The sequence below is a fragment of the Thermothelomyces heterothallicus genome (assembly GCF_042370625.1).
Source record: "Thermothelomyces heterothallicus CBS 202.75 unplaced genomic scaffold P884_scaffold_28, whole genome shotgun sequence".
NCBI lineage: Eukaryota > Fungi > Ascomycota > Sordariomycetes > Sordariales > Chaetomiaceae > Thermothelomyces > Thermothelomyces heterothallicus.
In genome coordinates, this window is record NW_027192589.1 from 324,364 (window position 1) to 347,188 (window position 22,825).

The 22,825-nt window shown below is 55.9% G+C and overlaps 7 protein-coding genes across 7 annotated transcripts; 5 read left to right on the top strand and 2 right to left on the bottom strand.

Moving 5' to 3' along the window:
* Positions 1-592: 592 nt before the first annotated feature.
* P884DRAFT_250191 (uncharacterized protein) lies at positions 593-5,290 on the bottom strand (the record flags this gene model as incomplete). Its single annotated transcript, XM_069440634.1, has 2 exons — positions 4,255-5,290; positions 593-4,114 (listed from the first exon to the last, which is right to left on the bottom strand). Exons 1-2 carry the CDS (start codon positions 5,230-5,232, stop codon positions 593-595), a joined length of 4,500 nt encoding a protein of 1,499 aa, XP_069294499.1. The 5' UTR covers positions 5,233-5,290.
* Positions 5,291-6,663: 1,373 nt separating this feature from the next.
* P884DRAFT_272493 (ras family-domain-containing protein) lies at positions 6,664-7,612 on the top strand (the record flags this gene model as incomplete). The annotated part of the gene is made up of 5 exons (XM_069442528.1): positions 6,664-6,684; positions 6,761-6,773; positions 6,859-7,248; positions 7,328-7,408; positions 7,476-7,612. The coding sequence occupies 5 exons, from the start codon at positions 6,664-6,666 to the stop codon at positions 7,610-7,612; spliced, it is 642 nt and encodes a 213-aa protein (XP_069294500.1).
* A 729-nt stretch (positions 7,613-8,341) lies between these two features.
* P884DRAFT_302665 (Brix domain-containing protein) lies at positions 8,342-9,418 on the top strand (the record flags this gene model as incomplete). The annotated part of the gene is made up of 3 exons (XM_069444962.1): positions 8,342-8,472; positions 8,529-8,746; positions 8,811-9,418. The coding sequence occupies 3 exons, from the start codon at positions 8,342-8,344 to the stop codon at positions 9,416-9,418; spliced, it is 957 nt and encodes a 318-aa protein (XP_069294501.1).
* A 3,096-nt stretch (positions 9,419-12,514) lies between these two features.
* Positions 12,515-15,121, top strand: P884DRAFT_302666 (histone deacetylase A-like protein; the record flags this gene model as incomplete). Its single annotated transcript, XM_069444963.1, has 5 exons — positions 12,515-14,103; positions 14,157-14,220; positions 14,283-14,375; positions 14,498-14,672; positions 14,781-15,121. 5 exons carry the CDS (start codon positions 12,515-12,517, stop codon positions 15,119-15,121), a joined length of 2,262 nt encoding a protein of 753 aa, XP_069294502.1.
* A 1,405-nt stretch (positions 15,122-16,526) lies between these two features.
* Positions 16,527-17,465, top strand: P884DRAFT_272496 (uncharacterized protein; the record flags this gene model as incomplete). The annotated part of the gene is made up of 1 exon (XM_069442529.1): positions 16,527-17,465. One exon carries the CDS (start codon positions 16,527-16,529, stop codon positions 17,463-17,465), a length of 939 nt encoding a protein of 312 aa, XP_069294503.1.
* A 1,818-nt stretch (positions 17,466-19,283) lies between these two features.
* P884DRAFT_169881 (uncharacterized protein) lies at positions 19,284-20,051 on the top strand (the record flags this gene model as incomplete). The annotated part of the gene is made up of 1 exon (XM_069437302.1): positions 19,284-20,051. A coding segment is annotated over one exon (768 nt), but the record flags the coding sequence as incomplete, so codon positions are not given.
* A 629-nt stretch (positions 20,052-20,680) lies between these two features.
* Positions 20,681-22,036, bottom strand: P884DRAFT_72596 (uncharacterized protein). The gene is made up of 3 exons (XM_069446049.1): positions 21,779-22,036; positions 20,994-21,678; positions 20,681-20,930 (listed from the first exon to the last, which is right to left on the bottom strand). The coding sequence occupies exons 1-3, from the start codon at positions 21,902-21,904 to the stop codon at positions 20,728-20,730; spliced, it is 1,014 nt and encodes a 337-aa protein (XP_069294505.1). The 5' UTR covers positions 21,905-22,036; the 3' UTR covers positions 20,681-20,727.
* Positions 22,037-22,825: the final 789 nt, after the last annotated feature.

Consider the following 22,825-nt stretch of genomic DNA (forward strand, 5'->3'; position numbering starts at 1 on the left):
GTTCGCCTGGTATGTAGCCCAAGTCAGGTAGATAAGGTACTATGTTCTATAAGTGAATAACGATCAATGTGAGTAACACCGTAACATTGGAGCTGAGAAAAAAAAAAAAACCTGAAACCTTGGAAGTTCCTTCTATGTGCCCTGAACCGGTATTGTATGTGACAGGCAGGGCGGTCTCGGGGGATTCGAGAAAGGAGCCGCAAGAGAGCCGTTCCCAGGAACGGGCCTCTAAGACCTTCGTCAAAGGAGATGATGCGCCCATCTCCAAGAGTTTGTCTTTCCGCCGACCCGCTCACTGTAAAGCTCATGCGCAGCTTGAGTGCCGGTGACCGATAAGGAGCCAGCATGGCCCATACGCGTTGATTGGGCATCGACCCTGCTGTTGCTGGTTCCTCCATCTTCTCTCGCAATACTCCCTTGCAAGCTGGTTCAACAGCTATCCCGACATTCTTTCTCTGACAATAAACCCCCATCATCTCCTCCAACCCGCTCTTCCTTCCGGAAGTCAATGACCGTCTGACCCTTACCTCCACCCCACTAACTAAACACTTAACCCCCCCCCTTTTTCCCCCTTCCCTAAACTCTCGTTAGCCTACCCAGACCCGGCTGACTCCCAACCTGAGTCCGCACCTCCACGAGTCCGAGTGCTGGCCCCATCCACGCCCGCACCGCTGCGACTGCTGCTTTTGCCCCCACCTCCGCTCGCAGTCGCAGTCGCAGTCGCACTCCCACCCCCAGTTCCTTTACCCTTACTCCCTCCGTTACCAATCTTCAACAGGCCAAAGATCCCTTCCCACGAATCGACGTTGACGTGCGCAAACCCGCGGCCTTCGGCCTGCTGTTCGCGGTACCAGTCCAGGGTTGGCACGAACGTATACCGCATGTGCGTGACACCTTCGTCGCCGTCCCCGCCGCCACCGGCGTTGCGCGCCCTCGCGAGCCTGGCTTCCTCATACAGGCGGTTGATACACCTTGATCGGAACGGCGGGGCGCCACGGGAGGAATAGGCGTTGCGGAGGCGGCTCTGGCTGTGGTTGTCGCCGCGTGGTGGGTGGAAGATGACCCGGATTTGCTCATCGTCGTACTCGGCCAGGTCGATCTCGGCGTCCTCCCCTTCTTCTGAGTTTGCTTTGCCGCCGTTGCCGCTGATTGATGGTCGGACATCGGCGAGGTCCGTAGCGAAGTGTTCGTCATTCGTCTGGTGATGGTGCTGATCGACAAAAAGGCTCGAGGAGTCGGTGTTGCTTGTGTTATCAGACGTGAAGGAGCGGGAGTCGGATTGCTGTCTTGAGGGTTCTGGCGAAGGATCGAAGGGAGGGCCAAGGGCTACCCGTTTCCACCCTCTTGCCTCCATGACGATTTCCGGCGCTGGCAGGTATTCGCGTAGGCCGATGAGCATTTTTTGGAGGAAGAGCAGGGTCACGTCGATTGGATACTCCGAGTCGCACTCGGCCGGCCAGTCCCAGCCGCCGTACCACACCTGGTCGAGCCATGTGCCGTGATTCTTCTCGTCGCAGTGGTCGCGAACGTGCTGAATCAGTTTCCGCTGCATGAAGATGAGGTCCTTCTCCGCCGGGGCCTGCCCGTTCGGGTACCTGGTCCTCGCGGCCGGGTCCCATATGATGACCTCACACCGTGTGTATGGTGTCCTGTGTGGGTTGACAGGCCGGTAGACGGCGATCCAGGGGTGGCGCTCCAGGGGTTTCTGCGGAGGCACAACGTCGGGATAGTCCCACTCCCTGTCGATGATAGTATAGAAAAAGCCAACGTAGGTGTTGTATTTCTCCCCCCATTTCTGAGCTGCGGAATCCGTTGGGGACCTGCCAAACGGGAAGGTGAACTTAAACCAGTCGTGGATTCGGGAATACCTCGCAGAAAAGTCCCCAAAATGCGTCGCCATTTCCAAGTCGAACCAGGAGACAGGAAACTTGTACAGTCCCCACAGCGACTTGCCGCCAGGCAATCTAGTCAGGGTGCTAAGGTAGTTAGCAAAGCACTCGCTATCCTCCGTCCGGATGAGATTGCTTCGGAACGACCACGGGCCGTCTCTGAACCTCGGCCTGCTAACACGGTCGGAGGGCATTTGCAGGCTTGACTCGTCATGGTTGTGCGTGATAGCTTTTGCTGTGTCGGCCTGGTCGTTCATTTCTTGAACAACTTCCAAAACCGCATCAGGATCGTTCAGCGTGACCTTGGAATACTTGGGGATGCGGATGAACCGTTCTCCCCTCCCGCACCCATGTAGCTTCATTGACCGGCTCGAGCCGATAACGTGGAATTTGCGGAACTGATCGGCTCGCACCGTTGCCCACCAGCCAAACCAATTGACCAAACTCTGCTCATCGTTCGGATCGATTGACGGGTCAGCATATATTAGTGAGCTATTGTCCTCGTCTTGCGCCTCAGCGCCGGCTTGTAGCAATCTCGTAAGATGCAGGTCGGCGGCCATGTTAGCGACTGCGTATCTGCAGCTGCAGTCGTCCCTCGTCAAACCCCTGAGATTCGCCTCAATATCGGGCTGTGTGTCGCCTGGGCATTTCAGCATCTCCTGCCGAGCCCGATACTTGTCTTCGGCCAACTCTGACAGATATTCGTGAATATTGTAGGCGGTGACCAGTCGGTAGGGAAATTTCCCAACCCATTGGCTCGTGAACCACTCGAAGAACTCGAGCGAGCGCCGTGGTTCGGACACTAGGAAGCTAGGCGTGAGAAGGAATACGGTACGATACGGAAAGAGTCGTGTAAGCCGCACATCCCCCGGAGGTGCCGGGCACTGGGCCACCGATATGGATGGGTAAAGTGGTAGACCATCGACGGGCTCAGAGATACACCAATATTCGTCATTCCTGCTCACGAGATACCGAGCGAGATTTGGGAACCGGCGCAGGCTCCACGCCAGCATCTCGTGGATGATGACCACGCCGGGTATGGTTTCAACAACAGATCGAAAGGCGTCCCAGCCCCCTGACTGTTGGCTTGTGAAGATCTGGCACTTTGGATTTCGTGCGCGGAGCCAGTGGCAGAGTGTATATTCAATCTCCTTCCTCGTTTTCGGGATCGCTAGGAAGAAGCAATGCTCAGCAAGCGGCTTCTCTAAAAGCATTGTCGGGAGAAGCTTGTTGTAGTCAAAATCAAAAAGGCGTTTGAGTAGCAGCTCCGGCGCAGAGACGCCGTTCTGAACGCCGGCGTTCGGCCTCGGCTCCTCAATTATTTGCGATTGAAATTGCAGTGAAGGGATCGGCGACGGTAACATGCATCGGCAATCTTGGGGCGAGGCGAATATGAGATATCCTAGCATCGCCTCGGATGGACCTGCAGGCACAAGACCGGACAATATTGATTTCCACTCCTCGCATTTTGTCGGATAAACCAGGACATTGTACTCTGTTTGGCCATAGTAAAGCGCCAACAAGCGGACTGTCAAGTTGTCGGCCACACGAGCTATTATGGCTTGATCTGTGTCCTTCGACGTGATTGTTCCACTTGCCAACCGATCCTTAAGTAGGGAGTTGAACTTAGCAGCAGCGTTGCCAGAGAAGCAGGTATGGCTAAAGTCTAGCGTCTTCCTCGCAAGGAAGTCCGGGAGCCACGAAAGTTCGCTTGACGATTCACGAGGGAGGCCAGTGAAGGTAGCTTCGACCAAGAGTTGGCCGAGTACTAATGTTTTGTCTGAATCCTGGCTGTCTGGGACGGGTGCCGACCCATCCAATCCGGGTTCCTGTAGTTCACGAGGAAGTGGAGATGGTTTCGATCGTCCTTGGGCGACTGGGCCGTCATGGTCTGCCTGTTCGGATTCTTGGACGAAAGCGTATAGATCCTCGGAGTCGTCCGAGACCTGAAAACGGACAGACTTCCGTTTCTTTTTCTGGTGTGCCGCCTCTGCGCCTGGAACTGCCGGCATCGGGTCGTCGATGGCGGCTGTGAGTGCTTGCGAATGTCCTAAGGGCGGACCATGATCGTTTTCCTGCTGCGAGGGTAGTACCCTGGCAGGGCTCATGGCAAAACCTCCCGGGCTTTGTGCGCTAAGACTTTGTGTTCTGCGCAGGTCATAAAGTTCTAATCTTGAGATATCGAGTGGAGGGAGATCCTCTTTATCCCTACTCCTCTTGTAGGCCTGTCAAAGACCGAGTTAATGATTATGGAATGAGAAGCAGCTTCGGGGAAGAAAATCGGTCGAAGGGGAAATGGTTTCGAGGGCATAAACGGTTCGGCTATATTAACCTAGAGAACGCGCAACTGGGTTGAATCGCTTACCTGCCAACGCTGGCGATGCTTGCGGAACAATTTTGGGTCCTTTGTGGGATCCGACATCGAGTCTTTCAGGCTGGCCCGGGGTTTTCTTGTCTTACCGCTCGTGAAGATATTACCCGTTGGTTGTGCCGCGCTTTTCTTGGCTGTGAAAGTCTTGCGAGAACTGGAACCAGACGGTCTAGGCGGGGGTGCCATCGTGGTTGCAAGGGCAATGGCAGGTCTGCCGTTTGATTTCGGCGCCGTATCCGGAGTAGCTGTGCTCGCTGGCTTGTTACTTGAACCCTGGTAACCAGTCCGCGAGGGCACTGGTTGCCTCCTTTCGGGGACTGCCGACGACAAGTCTGTCTGCGCCTCCCAGACAACGGAGCTGGGTCGGCCCCCTTCGCTGAGTCGTCGGGAGCTGCCAATCAGCGGCCCTGCGGCCGAGACGCTTGCAGGCTTGGGGCTCGGTGCCCGTTTACGAGCTCTTTGTTGACTTTGACGTAGCGCCTCCTTCATAGGCTCATCAGCGCCGGAAGTCTCAATTCCGCTTTCTTCCTTGGCTTCCTCGTCACTTGAATCCGTGTTGAAAGGAGACGTCATTGGCAACCCCAATGTTTTCCGTTTTCGGTTTCGGCGGTAATGACGCTCTAGCTTTTCTTTCCTTGCCTGCTTCTGCGCTTCCTCGAATATCCGGATATCGAACGGCTCCAATTCGCCGGTGGCATGCTTCACTTTTTCCTCTTCCCAAAGGGCCTTGAGTTCGGGGCCGAGATTCGATTCGGGTTCCCATGTGCTTTCGTGCAGTGGGTAGTCTTCCCACTTAATTAAGTAGTACATTGTCCCATTTGTATGCTGCCGCTCAGCCAGGATAGCCTCAACGACGTACTCTTTGTCGGGGTCATGAAGTGAAACTGTTGATGTCACGGAGATGCTGTCGTCGCTATCATCTTTGTCGGAAGCGGCTGGCCTAAACGAGGCCTTAGGGTTGACCTGGAACATGGCAATTCTAATTAATGCCTATAATTAGTCGGTAAGTCAAGGATGCGTCTTCACATTTAGAGGGCCGTGTTCTGTGTGGAATTGGGCCAAAAGAGGATGGGAAAGAAAGGAAAGATCTCGGGCTGTGATCGCCTTTGACTAATTATGGTGAAGTAATCAGCTAATTACAGCTCGGTCCGTGCACGGGCTGGCTTGTTAGTTGGTATTTCTTATTTCTAACTAGTAGGCGGACAAGGAAACGCGTGGTCAATTACTCTTTTTGGTCGCAGGCCAATCGATTGATTTTACTCCGTAGAGTGCTCCCAATGTTGAGATCTAGTGTTGCTGACTGATCGAGAGAATTGAGCAGCTTGTTGACCGGATTAAATACACTGGTTGCTCCTCACAGAACTCCTCTCGATGTCTATTGGAAGTAGACGCACGTTTGTTCGATTATGGGGTTTATGAGTTTCGGCCCTAGGGAGAAAAATAGTCGCGCGATCTTGAGATAACCTAACATTAACAAGGTGGCCATAGAACTGAGGGCTTAGGTATGAAAAATGTTCACTTATAGTATAGCAATACGCTTATGCCAAAGTTATTCGAAGCTTAATTAATACATCACGTTGAGGTTCCTAGCTTAAGGTAGCAACCTTGAGAATTAATTAGACGATTCGAATCGGTGGGGTTATGAGCAGGAGTGTTTTGGGAGCTAGGGGGTGCGGAAAGGTGAAGCTTTCAAAAGCAGGAGGCGGTTATCAGCCAATCAAATGAGGGAACATTGATTGCACACCCCGCACTCGGCGTTATCCAACCCAAGGCAGAGAGCATCTCATGGACTTAATCTTTACTTCCGCTGGGAATGTTAACAGCACCTGAAATAGGACAGCTACTGACCTCCAATGGTTCTTTGAGTGCAAAATACCCCCTATCTATAAAGGAGGACGAGATTATGCCTTGGCAGCGGTTAAAGTTTCGCCTATGTCCCTAGTGGTGAAGACGCTGCTTCCCCAATCCGGACATGTACCACTTCTGAACACCCATGAAGGGAAATCTTATGCACGTGATATTCCGATTGACGTAGACCTTGAACTCCCGAGATATTGTACGAGTATGACTGGGCATAACCTGGAAGTATTGCATTGAATCTGTGTTCACAAAAGCTGCCATTGTAGATTCGTCTATTTCTCCGCCTACTCGATACATTATTTAGCGTATGTACGGAATACACGAGGCAACCAGAGCTGTGTCTCTCAAACACAGTCAGCCCAAACCCCTTGGCACTGCAGTGCCACTCGTTGTCAGCTGCAGCTTGAGCCAACGGCCCACCGAGCCGCACCGACCATCCTCCTGACTCTCCCTGGACATCAACCAGCCTACACAAAGCGCAAACACATCGACATTTCGCGGCACTAGTCTACCACGTCTCGCGCATAATCTCCCACCGCAACCATGGCCAACGACGAGTACGATGTAAGCCACCGATTTATGCTGACTTTTTTGTGTTCGTTATGCGCGGGCGTTGCGCTAACCTGACCTGCCTGGACAGTTCCTATTCAAAGGTGCCTAGCCACATCAACAGATGCGCTTCCTGCTCCCATAATTGCTGCACGAACAATCGGCTGATACTCTAGTTTCCTGTTTTAGTGGTCTTGATCGGAGACTCGGGTGTCGGAAAATCCAACCTGCTTAGCCGATTCACGCGCAATGAGTTCAACTTAGACTCCAAGTCGACCATCGGCGTCGAGTTCGCCACGAGGTCGATCCAGATTGACGGCAAGACAATCAAGGCGCAGATCTGGGACACTGCTGGTCAGGAGCGATACCGCGCCATTACGTCTGCCTACTACCGGGGTGCCGTCGGTGCGCTTCTCGTCTACGACATCAGCAAGAGTCTCTCGTTCGAGAACGTGACTCGGTGGCTGAAGGAGCTGCGAGATCACGCGGACAGCAACATCGTCATTATGCTCGTGGGCAATAAGACTGATCAGCGGCACCTGAGAGCCGTGCCGACAGAGGACGGCAAGAACTTTGCCAGTAGGTTTTCCTGCGCCATTCGTGGTGATGGCGGCGCCGCTATGGGCGGTCAAGGGAGCGAAAGCTGATCCGTTACCAGGCGAAAATGGGCTCTCCTTCATCGAAACATCGGCTCTCGAGGCGACCAACGTCGATCTGGCCTTCCAGAACATCCTGACTTGTATGAAGCCCCCCTCGTATCGCTCCTCCCCCGCGCTCCACCACTTGAGCTGACTTTTGCGCTGCAGCCATCTACCAGATTGTGTCGAGCAAGAGCCTGGCGGAGGAAGGGGCAGACGTCGGCAAGAAGTTCGACCCGAGGGAAGGCAATAACATCTCTCTTAGCCAAGAGGGGGCGAAGAAGGAGGATAAGAGCTGCTGCTAATATCTGGGCTCGGCACGATTACACGGCGTCACTTATGTCTGATACGAATTGGGGAACTTCTCATGGCCATCGGGGACACGGATCTGCTGCACCTTTGGGACGTTGGAGGATGAATTTCTTCAGAGGTGGGGGGTTTATTCTAGTCTTGTTCGTTTTGTCCTTTGGTGCTCTACGTGTGCTGGTTGTTGGGGTTTTTGCAGTGGTTCTCACCACCCTCGGTGCATGGGTGGCGAAGCAGTCACACTAGGTGAAACGGGCCCAGCGTAGGGAATACCTGATATCGGGTCGCAGGTCGAGATCCGGGTCTGCACAAGTTTTGCCATTTGACAACATATACGGACTACATACCTCGGTGGCGGGGTCCGAGGGATACAAGGGGCAGAGGGCAACGTGAGTGACTCGAGGCTGCGAGTTTTTTGATCACCGTCTTCATTTCGCCGTCTCACCCTCATTCGACCATTTAGCCACTCTTCAACGGCGATTGCCACAGCTTTTTTCAGGGCTCGCTCCCTGTTTCATGTTTCGGACTCGGCACAGGGGCACACAGGCTGGATGCTGACCGCCTGCTCGAAACGGCGAGAATGCGATAAGGCTTATCGTTGAGTGGGGCGCGCTCGGCCGTTCAACTTTTTTTCGTCCATTGCATCGCCTCGCAACGGGTCGTTAATCGAGGCCCCGCCAAGAAGAAGAACTCAAACCAAACAAGACCTCAAAAGATAAGCCGACGAGATGGCGGCAGTATACAAGTCGTTATCCAAGAGCGGGTCCAAGGCCGACAAGGACACAGAGAACAATGGCATCGTGGAAAGGAAAAACAAGCAGAGAGTGCTCATCCTCTCGTCGCGAGGCGTCACCTACAGGTTCGCATTGAAAGCCATTGCATCTCAGCGGTTCGTTGACTGACTTGGGGGATTAGGCACCGACATCTCCTCAATGACTTAGCAGCTATGCTCCCGCATGGGCGGAAAGACGCCAAGTTTGACTCCAAGTCTAAGCTTTATCAGCTCAACGAGTTGGCCGAACTCTACAACTGCAACAACGTGCTCTTCTTCGAGGCGAGGAAAGGGAAGGATCTATACATGTGGTTCAGCAAAGTACCAAACGGTCCTACAGTCAAGTTTTATGCCCAGAATTGTGAGTCGTCCGAGTTTCTGTGGGTCGGATCGGAGCGAGAACATGGTTGCTGACCAGCGCCTAGTGCACACAATGGAAGAATTGCACTTCACGGGAAACTGCCTCAAGGGCTCACGACCGATCCTCTCTTTTGACGGCGCCTTCGAATCCGAACCCTACCTGCGCGTCATCAAAGAGATCTTCCTACAGATCTTTGGAGTGCCGCAGGGCGCGCGCAAGTCCAAGCCCTTCATTGATCACGTCATGGGCTTCAGCGTGGCGGATGGCAAGATCTGGGTCCGCAACTACGAGATCCGGGAGGTCGAAAAGGTTAAGGGCGAGGGCGGCGGCGGCGACGACGATAACGGCGAGGGCGAAGAGAAGCACAGCGGGCGCAAGGGCAAGGGCGGCGGCAGGGACACGGACATCAGCCTGGTCGAGATCGGGCCCCGGTTCGTGCTTACGCCGATTGTCATTCAAGAGGGCGCTTTCGGCGGACCGATCATTTACGAAAATAAGCGCTTCATCTCGCCAAACAAGATCCGCGCCGAGCTGCGGCGGGCAAAGGCGAGCCGGCATGTGGCTCGGATGGAGCAACAGAGGGATACGCTGGCGCGGAAGAGGAACCTGGGTTTGATAGATGGCCAGAAGAAGGATCAGACTGGATTAGATACCCGGGAGCTGTTTGCTTAGGTTTGGGAAATGGGAATTTTGGGGCTGGCGTTCGTTCTCTGGGCCTTGCTTGGTTGATGGGCTGTGGTATGTTCCGCAACTTGTGGCGATGGCGCTTGTGAATGGCTAATCACATCGACTGGATGGTAGTAAAGGCGCTATCCGAACTACCTCGTTCAGCCGTTGAGATGCTGCGTCATCTAGCTTTTCTTATAAGTACTGTACTGTAACTACATGCACCACCCCACCACATCTGGTCAGGCTGTGTCGATCGCTATTAACGTTAAGCGTGAAACCAGAACTCGGAAACATTGAACTGCGACCCGCTAGGAGCGAACTCAAAATGGGGCCTGCCGGCCGACTGTACCTTCGTACCCGGCTGTATCTCGGGCTCAGCACTCCAACCAGGCCCTTTTCCCTGTTCTCTCAGCATGTCGGTCAGCCTCAAAAATTGCCAGATACGGCAAGCCACAGTCAAACGCCGACGCCCCTCAGCGCCCGCCGCAACAGTTCCGCCCTTTTACCCCCATATCTGATGGCTTTAGCGCCAGATTGACCAAGAGGATGGCATTCGGGGTATCATGATCCGGCAGTGGAGTAAAGATTCTCGTTTCTTTCCAGGGGTTTTCGTCGTTTTCCCTCCTTTAAGGCATGGTTCATCTGAAGTACATTGGAGCAAGAGTTCGCTCCATCTGCTTGTTCACGCCTATCAGGTATTCCGAGATAGAGGGACGTCCAGATTCTGCATGAAGAAAGCAATCAGGATTCAGGCTAAGATTGCGCGCGTTCCAAAGGGTGATTGTGTGTGATGTGGCATGCTGCTGGTTAGCTTATCGTAAGCTCGGCTTTGATAAGGTCTATGTCCGCTAGTCAACGTCGTGTGGAAAGAAGATTCCCGAGAAGCAGCTCGCATCCCCATCAAACCTGCTGAGCCACTCCATCTGGAAATTGATGTCAATGGTGCCTGTGTGTCATGACCTCCCAAGCGCTCAATGGCTTTCACCCATCGCTCGGTTTCCGCGGTGCCATCAAGCGCCGGAAGGTCGAGTTGCACCACCTGCTCTTCCCCACTCTCCTTAGTCCAAGAAGAGTCCTGTGACCATATCAACACTGCCAGCTGCGGCTGGTATCCTGTATGCGATGGCGAGATCCGCGCGAGCTTCACCATCATTCGACTGAGTTTTAAGGGAGCAGCAATATGGGGCCTTAACGCGCCCTAGGTCTCTACGGCAATTCTCTACCATAAGATTGACGAAAGTCACGGACTCGTGACGGACGGTTCGTAATGCCGTCGGTACGAAAGTATGTCTACCTGCCAGTCTTGTCGATGTAAGTGGGAATGTACCGGCTGCAAGCTGCTGTACGTCTTGTTTCTCATGCGAGGAGGCGTTCAGACCGGTGAGTTGCTCATGGACGAGTCAGAAACTTGGGTCTGGTTTGGATGGCATTGCCACAGCCCCCAAAGGCGTTGTTGACACGACGAGGAGCCGGTTTAGCAGGCAAACAGAGCACGATCGATACAGTCATACCTCGTAACTCAAAGCATGTACATTCATGTTCGTCCAACCAACGCCTGTCGCATCATCTCTGGACTACAAGGCAGTTTATTGACGCGACTGAACCTTCGGCGCCGTGAGTTGTTATAAAACTTGATCATGAGACGCCGGAACCTGAGCAGTCTCGCGTCCTGGCCTTGGGGGACATTTTCTCCCACTCGTCAGTTACGTGGAGGACAGATCTGAAAGCCCAAAACTCAGCTGTTGGAAGGCGTGTTGTTTTGGTAGTTGTACCTTCCCTCGTGGCTGGACGGAAGCAGACGTGGGCGTTTATCTGCCAGAGGGGAGATTGGTGTGCCGATGCGAACAAGCAAAGTCTTGATAATGAGAGGTCCCATTCAACAGAGTCTCGATGCCCAGAAGCGGACTTAAAGCTCCATGACACCACGAAAGTTATCTGTTGAGAGCACCTACATATACATAACGGAGTACAGTACATGGCCCCGGGCGCTTTCCCAGAACAGCCAACACGATCCCTGGCGACTTTGAGATCCCAGGGCTCGACAACTTGGTATGTACTGTACATGAGAGCAACGGTCCAGCGCGCAATCTTGAAGCAAATTTGAAGAGGAATCCCTTACGCAAAGAGATATTCGGATAGTTATCCCGTCGTGATATTTCACACGGATATTCTCCGGATGCTCTTTGCCTTAGGTCGGTGTTAGGGACTGAGGCGCTATGATCAAGTGCCTTGGACTATTTTGTACACAGTAGTGGGGTTGCGGCTGCTCTCGCTATTCACACGCTGCGGGCCCAGCCACTCGATCTCCCTAAGCATCAACCACACCGAGACCCAGGCACTTTGTTGCACGTCCGTGGCCGACCACCCGCTCGCCCGCGAGTATGCGCAGCCGCGGTCTTTGATACTGCCTCTGCTCTCTGGTATGTTAATAATGTATTCTCCCGAGGCTTCAGCCTGTGCATTCAGGGCCGAAGGGTGGATGGAGTTGCAAGTCGCATGGAAAGTGCAACTCGATTCTCGAATCCGACCTGTCCGGGCATGTCGTTTCCTGGCTGCTCAGGCCGCAACACACCCTTCGTCTGGAAACGCCCTCTCGGGTGGATAACTCCTGCATATTCGGCCTTCTTTGTTCTTTTGCTTAGAGAAACCCGTTTGCGCACCCAAATTTCCTGACCTCTAACTTTTGGCACAGAGGTCCATGGTCGGCATCTCGAGTCTTGCCGCTCCTCCCTAGCTTGAACCCCAGCACGCATCAAGCACTCCTTCTTCCGCCTTTTTTTTTTGGGGGTGGGGGGAGGAGAGTTGTATTAACTAAGTCACAAACGTCTGCCGCACCTTCACGATAAGGACACGCTATCAAAAGCGTCGAGTCAGAGTAAGTGCCTCTCTTCACCAGACAAAACGCCGCGGCAGTCACCAACCTTGCTCGCACTCCTCACCACCCGTTCCGTCCATCTCTTACTTTTGGGTGGTGCCTCTCACTTCTGAGACTTCCTCTTTCCAATTCCCTGGGTTATACCGGAAGGTTACTGACTACGGGAAAGCTCGACGAGGGTCATAGCTCTTCTCATAAGCGTTCCTACGGGCAGCTCGCCCAGGATGGACATCATCGAGAATGATGTCCTCATGGATGGTGAGGACCGCCGCATGACTGATGGCTCTTCGGCTCCCAACGGTTTTCTAGATGTAACTACGACGGGGGAGAGTTCAATACTGGATGCCACCAACGGCCAAGGCACCAGCGGCATGAGCCGTGAAGACCAGGACTCTGACCCGACAGCTTACCCCGAGCACCTGCGGCGACGTGGCCTGCTGCCGACTGGTTGCTGCTACGATGACCGCATGAAGCTACATGCCAATGCCGACTTTGGGCCTAACCCGCATCACCCAGAGGATCCGTCACGGATCGAGTACATCATGAGAACCTTCAAGAAGAATGGTCTGGTGTTCACTGGCTCCGACGCCGAGCTCATCCGCATTATCCAGACCGAGCCAACCAAGTACATGTGGCGAATCCCGGCGAGGGAAGCAACCAAGGAGGAAATCTGCATGGTTCACCATCCTGGGCACTTCCTATGGGTTGAAGCTCTGTCCCGTAAATCAACCCAAGAGCTTCGCGAGCTGTCCACCCGGATGGATCAAGGCAGGGACTCGCTCTATGTCGGCAGTATGACGTACGAGGCGTCGCTGATCTCGGCCGGCGGCGCCATCGAGACGTGCAAAAGCGTGGTTGCCGGCGTCGTGAAGAACGCCTTCGCCATCATCCGCCCGCCGGGCCATCACGCCGAGTTTGACGCGCCCATGGGGTTCTGTCTCTTTAACAACGTTCCCATTGCTGCTAAAATCTGCCAGGCCGACTATCCAGACCTCTGCCGAAAGATTCTGATCTTGGACTGGGACGTGCACCACGGCAACGGCATCCAGAACCTCTTCTACGACGACCCCAATATCCTCTACATTTCTCTCCACGTCTACCGCAACGGCGAGTTCTACCCCGGCAAGCCCGATAACCCGATGACGCCCGACGGCGGGCTCGAGCACTGCGGTGCCGGGCCCGGCCTAGGCAAGAACGTCAACATCGGCTGGCACGACCAGGGGATGGGCGACGGTGAGTATATGGCGGCCTTCCAGAAGATCGTCATGCCCATCGCCCACGAGTTCAACCCGGACCTGGTCATCATCTCGGCCGGCTTCGACGCCGCCGCCGGCGACGAGCTGGGAGCCTGCTTCGTCACGCCCAGCTGCTACGCCCACATGACGCACATGCTCATGTCGCTCGCCGGCGGCAAGGTAGCGGTCTGTCTCGAGGGCGGCTACGACCTCGAGGCCATCTCGAAATCGGCGCTGGCCGTCGCCCGGACGCTCATGGGGGAGCCGCCCCCGAAGATGGAGATCCCCAAGATCAGCCGCGAGGCGGCCAAGGTGTTGGCCAAGGTCCAGGCGTATCAGGCGCCGTACTGGGAGTGCATGCGCGCCGGCATCGTCGACGTTCAGGAGATGCAGGCGCAGGAGTCGTCACGTCTGCACGATGTGGTGCGCCGGGCACAACGCCAGGTCTTGTCCGAGAAGCACGGCATGCTGCCGTTGTATATCCAGCGAGACGTACTATTCAAGTCTTTCGAGAACCAGGTGCTGGTGACTAGGGGGATCCAGTCGGCTCGCAGGATCCTGGTCATCGTCCATGACCCGTAAGTAATGGTCGTCCAAGTAGTTGAGGCTCGACTGATGACCCTGTTCCCAGGCCGGAACTGCATGCCCAGCCTGATCCGCTGGACAACACGGTGGAGGCTCACAACGCGTGGGTGGTGAGTACCTACATATCCCCGCCAACCTGTTATTAAGAAAACGTGATCTGAACCGGAAACAGACGGACGGCGTCACGCGTTACATTGACTGGGCCATTGAGAAAGGCTTCGGAGTGATCGATGTCAACGTGCCTCACTACATCACGCACCCAGAGGTACGTATGCCCATTCTGGAGAAGGGAATACGGGTGAAACCAAAGTAGAAGCGGGAACAAGAGAACGGGGAGTGGAAGGGAGGAACAGAAGGAGAAATCGGCATGCTAATCCTCCCGTGTAGGACACTGATGCCTTCATCCCACGTGCCGACGAACGCACGCTCCAAGCCCAAGTCCAAGAACTAATGTGCTATATCTGGGACAACTACCTGCAGCTGTACGACTCGGTCGAAGACATCTTCCTGATGGGCGTAGGCAACGCCTACCTTGGCATCAAGGTCCTGCTCATCAACCGACGTAGGTCTCCCGCTCTACCCCGCTCATTCTTTATATGGGGCCCCCAACCCCGCGAACTTAACCTTGAGCCCCCGACCCTTGGCTAACACTTATACTCCCTCTCGGTAGTAGACGTCAAGTCCCGGGTCGCGGGCGTGGTCAACTTCGTCAACGGCAGCCTGCGACCGGTCAAGTCGGACGTGGACAGCGATCTGTCGTCGTGGTACAAGGAGCACTCGCAGGTGTACGTGGCCAACGACCACGCGTGCTGGTCCGACCCGGACCTCACGCGCAAGGTGATGAAGCGCCGGTTCGGCAACGTCATCCGCGCGCAGGTCAACGGCCTCGCGCCGATGATGGCGGAATATTTCGCGGACGTGCAGCAGTTCATCATGGAGAGGGTGACGTCGGACGAAGGCGGGAAAGACGAGGGGGAAGAGACCGAAGAGGAGGAGAGTGGGGGGAGGTAGAATGACGCGCGGGCATGTTGAGATCGGGAAGAGATTGGTCGGGGCATTGCGCGGCGTTACAACGGCATGCCGGAAGGGGAGAGGAGAGAGAGGTGTCCCGGGGAGGGAGGGAGGGGAAGGATCATTCAAGGGTCAGATATGGAGATTTTTCTTGCCATTTCCGTTCTTGGGCGGGCGAAACATGGGTGAGTTGACTCGGCTGCTCATTCATGTCAATGCCGAGCGCGGTTGCTGTACAATACTTGCTTGTGAGCTTCCTGCTGCAGCGCGAACTGGAATCTACTTTCTGATGTTAAGTGCAAGAGGCAACGCGCTGCACATGCTCGCGTAATACCGTTACAAATGAGTACTGATATGTAGCGGCTAGTTCAACGCGCAAGCGTGAAGAGGTCTGATTTCGCTTCTGAGTACGGATACTGCGTAGTTTGTAGTTGCGATTGCGTACAGAACTGGTTTACCCGGATTACCCCACGAAGTGGAGTACGGACGTGCATACGGATACTAGTGTACATCCTTGTTTCGGAACACGGGATGCACTGCGGGTTCCGTAACTACCTGACGCACGTGCCAACGCCACCCGCGTCTGCAGGGGATGGGCGCGTCAAGCGCTTGAAATCATGGGTGGGCCCTTGGATTTGAACTTTTGGAAAACCGACAACTACGTGCTTGTACGGAAAGGAAGACATGCATGTCTTCAGCCTCGCACTTAATCCGACCTCCCTCTAACGTCTAATCAGTGGGCCGAGCCCTCTATATTGTTTTAACGACACAAAATCGGACTCAGATTCAGGATTATGGATCGAAGTAGAAGGTCAGTGGAGTTCTTTTCTTGCCCGGCTCTCTCTCAGATTTTACGGTACCGTTTGGGCGTCGCCATGGACGAGGATGGGAGCTGGGGACGAAGTAGGAGCGATGGAGGGTGTAATGGGCTGCTTGTGCAGTCGGACGTGCATGTCCCTGTCGGCACATGGGAAGGAGGCTTTCCAAGGTTTTGTTGGGTTGCCGAGGCGCAAGAGGGACAACGACATCGCGAGAAACCGAATCCCGCTTCGTCTCGAAGGGCATGCATAATGCTGCTAGCGGCGAACTGAGAAGCCCGTATCGGCATCGCACGCATGTATCGGCAGACGCCGTCTCACGCAAAGGTTTCTTGGCCCCCATCTCTGGGGCAATAACCACCGCTCGACCGACCGGCCTTCAATTCTTGACTTCCTCGACGAGCTTCGACCGCTTCCTGGACCGTCCTCTCAAATCTCACGAGACGCGATCTTGTTCTGCATCGCGCGGAACACCCGCAACGTTTACACTCCCGGGGCTTGGGGCAGATTGATCTCTGCAGCTATCGCCTTCATCTCGCACCCGCCGACTTTGTACCACCTTTGTCGACAGAGTTCGAGAGGCAACAATGGCGACAATCGAATCCCCGTTCGACCTGCCTCTGCGGCGCGACTCCGATACACTCGATACTTGGCCCGAGTTGAAGCAGGCTTACCTGGCGAGGTTCGCGCCATCGGTCGACGAGTCAACGCTAAACAAAGAAGAGCTCAACTCGCGTGTCGAGGCTTGGAAAGGCGTAATCCAGGAGAAACAAAGCGCCAATCCCAGGTGGACGACACGGTGGCTACGCTCTTACGGCACCACTCTCTTCAAGGTCCTGTCCTACGCTCAGCTGGCCGCCATGTTGGATATGGCCTATGACCCCGAGCGACTTGATTGTTGGCGTCAGAAGCCGGAGCTCCTGCTGGCGGCCAAACTTTGCCCGGCTCTGGTGTTCTATTACTGGAACTACCCATCCCACGACCGGAAGGCCGCCCGGGAAAGTCTGAGGAGCAACCTGGCCGAAACTCGCAAACTCGACAGAGCCCGAACTTGGGAAGACTATCGGCCCGGGAACAGAAGTCCACTGCGCAACGTCTGGACGCCTGTGGATTTGGCGGGCGATATCCAGGGCAGTGCGGAATTGCCTCAATTCCTGACGCCCAGCTCTGAGTTCGACGCCTGTCCCGGTCTGGTTTCGAACGGGCTTGTGGATTTCTTGACTTGGCAAACGATGCTTCTCAGGCGATATTGGCGGACCAAGCGGGTTCGAAAGCCGGAAAGGGCGCAGAGATGCTTCCAGTTCTTGGCCTTGATGGTTCGCGAGCTGCACACTATGACCGCTCTGCCAACAGCAGCGCAGACAGCGGCACTGCTTGTTCCGATGAGTACGAGGAAGACGGCCGGACTTTTAGGGGCTGCTCGCAACCTGTGCCAGTCTTCCGACCTGTTACAACCGAGTCACCTTCGCGCATCATCTGGCCAGCCCCCGCAAACAACTCGCAAAACAAGACCGACTTCCGTCTAAGTTGGGCATCCCCGAAACCCATTCAAGCGGCGTGAACACTTGGTCTAAGCGGGGTTGTGGTGACTTCTCGCAATCCCAACAAAATAAAACTCGGATGGATGGAAATGTTAGTCTCAGGGCTTTCGGAAGGAGCCTGACTTGGGGACAAAGCCGCCACTCACAAAGAGTTCTGAAGCCTTCACCCGAAGCTTGGCCAGGTGCTGTTTTCCTGGGGAGGTTTGGATGCAACAATTGCGTGGAACCCATGGGTCAGCCAAACACCAACCGTGGGAATTCTTCTCGATGTCACAGGCGAACAAGTTCTCGCCATCAACAAAAAACACACGAGCTTGTTGCCTTGCCAGCCGGACGGTTTCTCCGAAGATACACATGCCGTCGCCCGAAATTCGTTCACATCAGATGCCCGAGGCGGAGCGACCTTTGAGCGAGCGAATTACCCTTCCTTTCGCTGGCGCATATCATCCACACTCCGAATGATGGCTTTGCTCGGCTGCCGGAAATTCCTGCCGATTTCAATCCTCAGCGACGGTCATCCCCGCTTCTTACAGGAGTTAATTCCATTCCCATTCCAGATCGCACTCGCTTGGTGCAGCGCGTGCCTGACCGCCCTGTTTCTTACCTCCTTACGTGTTGAATTCGTCTTCTCGGCTTCGGTTTGACCTGGTTGCTAACCTTGGCACCAATAGGTATGAAGATGGAGAGGTCCGGCGTTACGGGGCCGGCGAATCGTACCGGCCCTTCAATCGCGACCGTGACCGATCACCACCACCCCGCGTTCGAAGCCCCTTGAGGGACCGGGCCCGGTCCCCCCCGCCCGTGACCAGCGATAGCTACGTCCCTGCCAGATCTCCGCGCCGCCGATCGCGCAGCGCCGACCGCTTCAGGCGCGAGAGATCTCGAGAGAGGATCGGCGGCGAGAGTTGGCGGCGCAGCCGTAGTCGAGCCCGGAGCCCTCCTCGCCGCAGCTCGCCAAGGAGGAGTCCCGTCAGACGCACTCCTCCCCGCTTCGTGTCCCCACGTCGAGACGATCGCGGTCTGGACATGCGGGATGACAGGCGGGATGACAGGCGGGATGACAGGCGGGATGACAGGCGGGATGACAGGAGGGATGATAACAGGCGAGACGATAGGAGAGACGACAGGAGAGACGACAGAAGGGATGACAGGCGAGATGACAGGAGAGAAGATCGGTGGGATGACAGGAGAGATGACCGAAGAGATGACCGAAGAGATGGCCGAAGAGATGACAGGCGAGACGACAGGAAGGACGACAGGTGGGACGATAGGTGGGATGATAGGAGGGATGATAGGCGGGATGACCGGAGAGATGACAGAGATGAACGGCCAAGGTCGCCGATGCGGAGGCAGTTTGAGATCAGGGATAACAGGCGGAGGTCGCGCTCGCCGTTCGACAGAGACCGGTTGCCGGTTCGCCGAGACCGATCACCACCCAGACGCTCATCACCGCCGCCGGGCCCGCGTGGGGGAGGCACGTATCGCCCCCGCTCTCGGAGCCCAGACTGGCGGGACCGCGATGATCGCTACGTCGGACCTTCGTATCGCCGACCGTCACCGCCACCGCTCCGAGACTCTGTTCACTCGTCGGCATTGCCCTCACGGTCTGCATCGGGTAGGTCCTCGCCCCGGCCAGCCTCTGTTCGCCGGGACGACCGGTCCGTACCCCAGTCCCCAGCTGCACGGTCTCACGTATCGAACGCGCCAACGCCCACAAGCGCAGCCCCGCCGGCTCGCGACACCCCGAAGCCAGCGGCTCCGCCTCCGCAACCGTCGCAGCCACCTGCGACCAGTCAAACCGTTCCAAAAGCCCCCGCAGCAGATGCCAACCCGACTCCGGTGAAGTCTCCTCCGAAGGGTCCAGCAGCTCTTAGGGCACCGCCCACCGGGCCTGCCGCAGCGAGGAACTTCACATCACCAGTAGCGCCTCAAGCTGCCCCTTCACCTCGCCATCTCCCTTCTGGTCCGAGCGGACCTTCTCGCCATGGTGCCACAAGCCCCACAGTGCCCCCAGCCGGACCTCGCGGCTATGTTCCGTCTCGTGCCCCGAGCTTCACGGGTCGCGGTGGTGCCAGGGGTAGCTGGTCAGCCGGCCCGCCTCGCCATAGCATCTCCGGGGGCAGCCAAACCGGCTCACCGAACATCTCCCAAGGCGGGTCCAGTGGCGGCATTCCGACCGGTCCCAGAGCGCAGTCCGCCTCCTCCGCCTCCGCCTCCGCCTCCGCCTCCCCCTCGCTCGGCGGCGCCAAGCCATTCAACCCGCCGACCGGCCCATCGGGTCACATGCTCGCCTCGCACAGCGCACGCCCGTCGCTCGCCCAGAGCCTGCTCAACACCATGCCGCCCATTATCCCGGGCGGCAAGATTGATCCGACGGCGCTGCCCGTCGAGATGGACCCGCACCAAAAGCGCATGCGCGACGAGGAGGAGCGGCTGCGCGAAGAGCTGCGCGTCAAGCAGGAGAAGTTGCGCAAGAGCCTGCGCATCTGGGATAAGCTGGAGAGGGAGAGCAAAGGGTTCGAGCTGAAGAGCGACCTGAGCGAGAGAAGTCTGAAGAACATTGCCGGCGAGGGCTTGGGAGGCGCAGCCTTCTAAGGCTAATTAACTAATTCATCAGGGTGGTTGACGCCAGAAGGGGAAACAATCTCCGCATTTGAAAGGACGCTGATATGGACGGCACGTGGGTTTCAATTCAAACTTTCAGCCTTTGGTTTTCTCGATTCCATGTTTGTTTGGAGTCACGAAAGAGAGGGGTGAGAAGCGAATTATACCTTTTTTTGACTGGGTCGGGGTGGGTTTGGACTGGGTCTTGAGAAGAACTACGGCAGATGGGCGGAACCAAAACCCGGAAATGGAAGCTAGGCCGCCTGATCGCTAGACAGACATGACTTTTGTCAAAATATAATGTACATGTTCGGTATGAGTACGGTACTTGCAGAAATAGGTGCCTGATTGAGAAACACAAGGCCAGCATCCGAGTAACGCATAGCGCGTTTGTATGGAAAAGACCGACGAGAGCTGGGTTCCTTCCCGAGTTGAGAACTGCCTCGGGGAAGACGACAACCAAGATCCCTCTGCTTTAAAAAGAAATTTTGGAACTTTCTCAATTTTGTTATCTGGCTACCTCATCGTATGCTTCCCATTCCAAGACTAAGCAAGTACTAGGAAACGAGAGCCTCTCGGCTTCCAACTACAGCCGCCCGGGGGGGGGGGGGGGGGGGGGGGGGGGGGAGGGGGGACAACGGATCTAGTTGCCGGCATCAACCTTGGCGACGTAGGCGAGGAGGTCCAGGACACGGCGGGAGTAGCCCCACTCGTTGTCGTACCAGCTGACAAGCTTGACGAAGTTCTTGTTGAGCGAGATACCGGCCTTGGCGTCGAAGATGGACGAGGCGGGGTTGCCAATCAGATCGCTCGAGACGATGTCGTCCTCAGTGTAGTCGAGGATGCCTGGGTTTTATCAGCCTGTGTCGTTCTCCAAAAAAAAAAAAAAAAAGAAACCAGATAACTTACCCTTGAGGGGGCCGGCGGCGGCCTCCTTGATGGCGGCCTTGATGTCGTCGTAGGTAGCCTCCTTCTCGAGGCGGCAGGTAAGGTCGACAACGGAAACGTTGGGGGTGGGGACACGGAGGGACATGCCGGTGAGCTTGCCGTTGAGCTCAGGGATGACCTTGCCGACGGCCTTGGCGGCGCCAGTGCTGCTGGGGATGATGTTCTGAGCAGCACCACGGCCACCACGCCAGTCCTTGGCAGAGGGACCATCGACGGTCTTCTGAGTGGCAGTGTAGGAGTGGACGGTGGTCATGAGACCCTCAACGAGGCCGAACTTGTCGTGGATGACCTTGGCGAGGGGAGCCAGGCAGTTGGTGGTGCACGAGGCGTTAGAGATGACCTGGGCCTTGCCGTCGTAGGTCTTCTCGTTGACGCCCATGACGTACATGGGGGCATCGGCCGAGGGAGCAGAGATGATGACGCGCTTGGCGCCGCCCTTGAGGTGGGCGCTAGCCTTCTCAGTGGTGGTGAACACACCGGTCGACTCGACGATGTACTCGGCACCAGTTTCCCTCCAGGGAATGTTGGCGGGGTCCCGCTCAGTGTAGAACTTGACCCTCTTGCCGTTGACAATGAGGTCGTTGCCCTCGACGGCGATGGTGCCGTTGAAGATACCGTGGGTCGAGTCATACTTGAGCATGTACTCCTGTACGACAATCGCGGTTAGCTCCGATCCGCCTGCAAGATCATCTCGTACTGTCGATGGAACAGAAAAGAAGGCGAGGAAGGGAAAAAAAACTACTTACAGCGTACTTGGGCTCAATGAAGGGGTCGTTGACGGCAACGATCTCGACATCCGAGTGCTCGATGGAGTTGCGGAAGACGATACGGCCGATACGGCCGAAACCGTTGATGCCGACCTTGATAGTCATTTTGATTTCTGTGATGTGGGAGGTGAGTGAGCGAGCTGTCGGGGTTTGATGGAGGGGTAGCTCGGCGCGGGGTAAAAGATTCGGGGAGTTGTTGAGCTCAACGGATGTCGGAGGGATAGGACAGAGTCGACACCGTGGGGGAAGGGAAAAAGCTTTTTAAAGGCTTGGGTTGCAGCTCAGTCCGGAACCGGGCAGCAAGCAGCAAAGGTTTGGGATTCTCTGCTGGGTCGCGCAGGTCCGATACAGGCGGGATGAGGCAGTGCGGGGTCCGTGGGGGAGCTCTTTGGCTGCTTACCTGGAGGGATAAGGGAGCTTTGGGCTGTTGACTGAAGAGACTTTTATGTGGTTATCAGAGCGTGGACGGCCCGTATGGAAAGAGATTAATCGACGATTTTTGTCAAATGTGGGATGAGCAAGGAAAGAAAACAGTCATGTTGTGGTGGCATGAGCTGACAATAAAAATGGTTGAGCCCCTCGCTGAGGTGGGGTGAGCCTTCCCAATTGCTTGCATCACAGATTGCGTTGAGGTGGGGCAGCTTCGTTTCGCGGTGCTAGTGAGCGACTTTGCGGCGCTGTCTGTTTTAGGTCTTGGCCAGGAGGAGCGCGACGCATTTCCTGCCGCTCCCGCATTGCGAGACCAACAGGACACGAAGGTGTCACCGTAGCTCGAGAGTGCGTGGGATGTTCGCCACCGCAGAGGCACCTCCGTCACCGGGGAACCCCCCGGCCCTGCCGTAGCGTTTTTACTACTCAAAAGTACCTGAACTACCACAATAAGCGAGTAGATCGGTCCGGTTTAGGGTGGCTGCGAGCTGACGTCCGATGTCCCGGACCGTCTACGCTCCTTTTTGGCCAGCCAGTCTTGGCCTGTTTTGGCCCGGATTTGAAATCGCGCACCTCCTCCTGGGAGCTTGACACGGA